The following is a 5912-nucleotide window of genomic DNA, read 5'->3' as shown; positions in this document are numbered from 1 at the left end:
CTTCCTTCCTTTCTTTCTTTCTTTCTTTCTTTCTTTCTTTCTTTCTTTCTTTCTTTCTTTCTTTCTCCTTTCAGCCTTTCTATCATTTTTTTGTCTAACACATTCTTTCTTTCATTGAGTCTAGTGCAAATTTTTATACTTTTTTTTCATTGATATACTTGGATCTGCTTTAGCATAGAATATGACTTTTAATTTTTTTTAAATTCTTACAGGTAAAAGGAAGGCAATACAATGGAATGGGAAAACCGAACTCTTATGGAGGAATTTTTTCTGAAGGGGCTTTCTGGTTACCCAAGGCTTGAGCATCTCTTTTTCGTGCTCATCTTAATGATGTATGCAGTCATCCTTGTGGGCAATGGCACTCTTATTTTCCTCAGTATTTTTGACTCCCACTTTCACACCCCTATGTACTTCTTCCTGGGAAATCTGTCCTTCTTGGACATCTGCTTCACAACCTCCTCTATTCCCTTCACCCTGGTAAGCTTTCTCTCAGAAAGAAAGACCATTTCACTCCTCGGCTGCGCAGTGCAGATGTTTCTTGGTTTAGCCATGGGGACAACAGAGTGTGTGCTCCTGGGTATGATGGCTTTTGATCGCTATGTGGCCATCTGCAACCCTTTGAGGTACCCTATCATCATGAGCAAGAGTTCCTATGTGACCATGGCAACTGGGTCCTGGTTTTCAGGGGTTGCCAACTCTGCAGTACAAACGGCATTTGTGATGCGACTGCCTTTCTGTGGAAATGTCATCAATCATTTTCTCTGTGAAATTCTGGCTGTCATGAAGATGGCTTGTACTGACATCTCAGGCAACGAATTCCTCATGGTCGTGGCCACAACTTTGTTCACTTTGATGCCGCTGCTCCTCATTGTCGTCTCGTACTCTTTAATCATTTCTAGCATTCTCAAAATTCGCTCAGCTGAGGGGAGAAGCAAAGCCTTTTCTACCTGCTCAGCCCACTTTACTGTGGTGATACTATTCTATGGAACCATCCTCTTCATGTACATGAAACCCAAGTCTAAAGACACACTCAATGGGGATGACTTGGATGCTACAGACAAACTTATATCCATGTTCTATGGGGTTGTGACTCCCTTGATGAACCCTTTAATCTACAGCCTCAGAAACAAAGATGTGAAGGAGGCCATAAAAAATCTGAAGAGATGGTTTTTAGGCAAATGAATGGTCAACATGTTGGACACTGTGGGAGACTCAAGATTGGAATTTTAGTGGCTTTTCTTTCTCGCTTGCCCTTTTACGCATTGTGTTAATGTTTTTATGCCAAGAGACAGCATTTCAAAATTATTGCATGCTCACTGAGAATGGTCAAGGTCTGGAAAGAATAAGGAAAAAAAAAACAAAGATAACATTGAGAAATAGTTACTTTTTGACATTTTGGGCAGCATCTTCTTAATTCTGTATTTTTTTTTACAATATTAGAACTGAGCATATATGGCATTTTTACAAACCTAACTTTATTTTACAAGCAATTGCTCTTCAAATCCTTCAACATAAATAGTCCTGGACTGTGAAAAATGTAAAACAGAAATGTCTGAAAATACTTTATCAACCTTTTGCCTTGCAGAGTTCTCTGTTGCAGTATATTAATCTCAAATTTTTTATAGTCACAAAATGTTATATCTTTTCACAGCTTTTCGGCTTGTTTTTTCCTGCTGTGTTCTAAGGATTCTGAGAGTTGGAACAGTAAAAGAAGCAGATAAATAGGATTTATGGGTATGGTCCATACAATCAATGAATGTTTTTAAAAAGTCATTTCTTTCAGCTTTATACATTAGCTTTAACATAACAAATGTACAAAACTGAAATATGGGTTTAAAATTAGCTTACTAAGGCCAGGAGATGGCCCAGTGGGTAAAAGCACTTGTCTCGCAGACCTGGCAACCTGAGTGTGATCCCCAGATCAACAAAAGATGGAAACAGAGATTATGCAAAATTGCCGCCTGACCTCCGCATGTACGCCATGGTGTGGGTGACCTCTCATCATGCACATACACAAATAATTATCATGATAATTAGAAACTTAAACATCGGCCTACTTGTTCACATATGAACATTTATATATTTCATTGGACATAGGGTGACAGCATTCCCATTTCTATGAAGCCAGATTTCTTTTCGGCTCTGAGGAAAGGACAGTACTTTCCCAAGTCTTAGATGGCTAGGCAGGCTCTTTATTCTTAATAAGAATGGCAGAATTTATGACTTGTCTCTTGAAGTAGAGAATTTTGTGCCCTCCACAGGCCAAAGAAGCAGAGGCTCAAATGTGTTTTAGGTAGGTGACAGCTTGTGCTTCCTTGACTTTACCCTCAAGTTTTGACTTTATTTGAAGAACACTTCTAATTTACCCCCCAAGATGAATAACAGAGTCTGTTCAGTAGTGTGCCATACTCTAGAACGTCTACTTTAGTAAATACATTGTATTTTGATCGCTCAGTAAACTCAAGGACTTTGGGCAAAACATTTTTTAAGATAAACATTAAATAAATATAGAATCCTTGGGTGTACATATTCATTTAATATTTTTAAGTTTCCCTTTCAATTTTAGAGGAAGGGCCATGAAGTACTCATGACCTACATTTAATCACTTCCAGATTCCATTATTGTTATTTGCAGATTAAATCTGCTGGCAAGGATAGAGACTATCAAAGTGTCAATTCCACAACCCAACACAGCAGGCTATATATAATAAACTTAGTTCCCATACATCAATCCCTAATATTCCATCCTCCTAAGACGTCTACAAATTATGCACTTTGTGTTTCACCACAGACCATCCTTGATACCCAGGCATTAGCCAACCACTACATGGCTTAAATCCAGCTACTTCCATAAGCTTCCTGGGATGAGATATATAGCTTTTAAACATTACACTTAGACATTTAGATAGAAAATTAATTGAAGAAGAATACATTAAAGCACAATTTACCTTCAGAGTAGGAGACCAGGAAGGTTTTTTCCCCCAGAGTTGTAAGAGCAAGGTCTTTGAAGAATGACTCTTAATATGTTCACGTGTTCTGAATTGCTGGGCATGTGTATGATTATAATTATGATTTACTTTAATACCATAAATACAGTCTTTGAGTCTTCAGAGGGCTTTTGATTAAGATTTGTTTTAAAGGCTCATTGAAGCCGGGCCGTGGTGGTGCACACCTTTAATCCCAGCACTCGGGAGACAGAGGCAGGCGGATCTCTGTGAGTACGAGACCAGCCTGGTCTACAAGAGCTAGTTCCAAAACAGGCTCCAAAACCACAGAGAAACCATCTAGAAAAACCAAAATAATAATAATAATAATAATAATAATAATAATAATAATAATAATAATAATAATAATAATGGCTCATTGAGAATTCTTTGGTTGCATTTTTAACAATGTTTCTTCCTAACTTGGGAGCATAGTCAGACGAGCTGGCACAGAATGCTAGGTATTTTTCAGAGAGAGTGTGTGCAGCTAATTTTTGATTAGTGCATGGCACGGCCTCTTCAGGTTTCTAGTCGTGCCGTCTCATAGCAGTGTGTCTTAGTAGCACGGCTAATATGACTGATGTTGGTCCAAAATGATGCCTAATCACTGTTCATAGAAGAGCTCTAAACCAGAAAAAGAGCTTAATTGGTACATAAAAGATGAATTTGGCATTAACATTAATTTTCCAGAAAAAAATTCATTATGAAAGCCTGAAGATTTTTTCTTTCTGTTTCCATAGAGATAACATTTGCTTTATAAAAATGGATGTGTTTCACATTTATAGTGTGAAAATAACATTTTTATCTTTGATATTATAAAGTATTATAGTAGATCTTGTAATTTAAAGAACATATTTTTCACCCTTTTGTAAAAATCACTTTCTAAGTGAGATTAGATACTACGCAGTTATTTTTTATGAAGTTGAAATTTTCAGGCGAGGTACACGGTCATGAATAAATGAAGGAACTAAAGAAGAATTATAATGTGGACCATGGATGTGCAACTTGGAGCCAGGTGTTGAAACACTGACTTGGGTTTGGGAAAACAATGATTGCCTGAGATGATTTCTATAAGAGACCAGGTTTGCTCAGGTGTGGGCCATGTACAAACACAATGTTCCAAGTATTTTTAATTTGATCAGAGAATTGTTTAGTTGCTTGAGCAAAAGAAGTGAGTGTGGAATTTTACAGAACCACTCTTGTGGAGTAAGGTAATTGGAGTAAAATTAGTGTATCCTTTTACAAATGTTTGTAGGCCTAAGACTAGAAGGCATAAATGAATGAGGCACCATGCAAGGATGCTCACAGAGTGATTATAATCAGTGCTGTGTGTATCTTACATGTTACTCACACGGTCTACAAATCCAAACCCTTCTCTTTGCCAAAAATAATAAAAACAACAAGATCAACCAAAGAATAGAGTATTCTAGCCTCTTATTATTTTTACTCAAATCTTCTTGAAACTTAACCAGATACAACCATCCTCCTGTTCAACTCAGTGATTCTTTAATTCAGCCTAACCTAGCTTTGGACAGCAATTATAAATCAAATTTAATGCATCATTTCCAGCTCTTATTTGCTATCTTTGCAGAATTTATGTCTATTTTTGCATCATCACTGCTTTCATTTTTTTCATATATTATATGATTCTAAAGTGATATCTGTTGCAAGAAAACCCAATACAGCAAATTGTACAAAGTATATATTAAAATTTAGAGAGGCCTTTGTATAATACATGTATGTATTATCTGTAAATAAATTATGTGGCTTTTATATGCAATAGTATCTGGTGACTTATGGAGGTACCCATCCAGAATACATATTTAATACATTTCTTAAACTAATCTATATTTAATATCTATCTACCTTTATGCCAGTGGTATGTTTCATTCCAAACTGTTCCCAAAGTATCTGTGTTTCTGTGCATTCACATTTTGAAGATTTATTTATTTTTTTTATCATTCTCTTACAGTTTCACATGTGTGTTTAACGGATTTTAGTCATTATCAGCTTCTACTGCCCCGTCTCATGCCTGTTCCTTTCTCTCCTGGAAGAGTACCCCTCCTAATTTCACACCTGTTCTTCTGTGTGGCCCACTGAGCCTCAGTAAGACTGCGTGGGAAACTTAAGAGCTGTGTGTTGTTTCCCTGTGTGGGTGCAGGAAAGTGTAAGCGGGTTTTTGGGAAAAGAAAAGCTTGTTTGGTCTTTTAGATGGACTTGTCTGGCGATTTCTTTTGTTTCCTTTTGTTGAAAATAGATTTTTTTTCTCACATAATATATTCTGATTATGGTTTTCCATTCTATTCTCCAAGTTTCTCCCCCCATTCCCTGCCATCTACATCCACCCCCTTTCTGTCTCTCATTAAAAAATAATCAGGCTTATATGGGATAATTAGGAAATAAAATAATAAGATAAAACAAAAATTAACACCTCAGAATTGAACAGAACAACCAAACAGATGGAAAAGAGCCTAAGAGAAGGCACAAGAAACTTGCTCACACACTCAGAAACTCCATAAAAGACACGAAAGTGTTTTTTTTTTAAATAAAAGTCAAAATATGTATGCAAAGGATCTGTAGGTTAAAAAGAGAGAAGGAAATATATAAACACAAAAGGAAAGCGTTCTTACATGATATGATGAGGCAGAAGCCTCTAAAGCAGCTTTTGAGTTCATTTGCTGTTGGCCATGTACTGGTGGGCATGTGCCTACCCTTAAGAGTAATCAGTCTGTTTCTCCAGTGAGATTCCCTTGGAGAAAATCAAATGTTCATCTGAAAGTGGTTATCAATTGGAGATTGCTTCTGGCTTAGGAATGGGGGTGTATGTTAACTTGTTTCAGTTCTTCTTCTTCTTCTTCTTCTTCTTCTTCTTCTTCTTCTTCTTCTTCTTCTTCTTCTTCTTCTTCTTCTTCTTCTTCTTCTTCTTCTT

The 5912-nt window shown here is 36.7% G+C and overlaps 1 protein-coding gene across 1 annotated transcript; it reads left to right on the top strand.

The window, feature by feature from the left end:
- The first annotated feature begins 231 nt into the window (after positions 1–231).
- Positions 232–1182, top strand: LOC101986600 (olfactory receptor 13C9). Its single transcript, XM_005362186.2, has one exon. It carries the CDS (start codon positions 232–234, stop codon positions 1180–1182), a length of 951 nt encoding a protein of 316 aa, XP_005362243.1.
- The last annotated feature ends 4730 nt before the right edge of the window (positions 1183–5912 follow it).

Source organism: Microtus ochrogaster, linkage group LG5 (genome assembly GCF_000317375.1).
Source record: "Microtus ochrogaster isolate Prairie Vole_2 linkage group LG5, MicOch1.0, whole genome shotgun sequence".
In the NCBI taxonomy this organism is placed as follows: Eukaryota; Metazoa; Chordata; class Mammalia; order Rodentia; family Cricetidae; genus Microtus; species Microtus ochrogaster.
The sequence above is the reverse complement of the archived record's forward strand: the minus strand, read 5'-3'. Positions and strand labels throughout refer to the sequence as shown.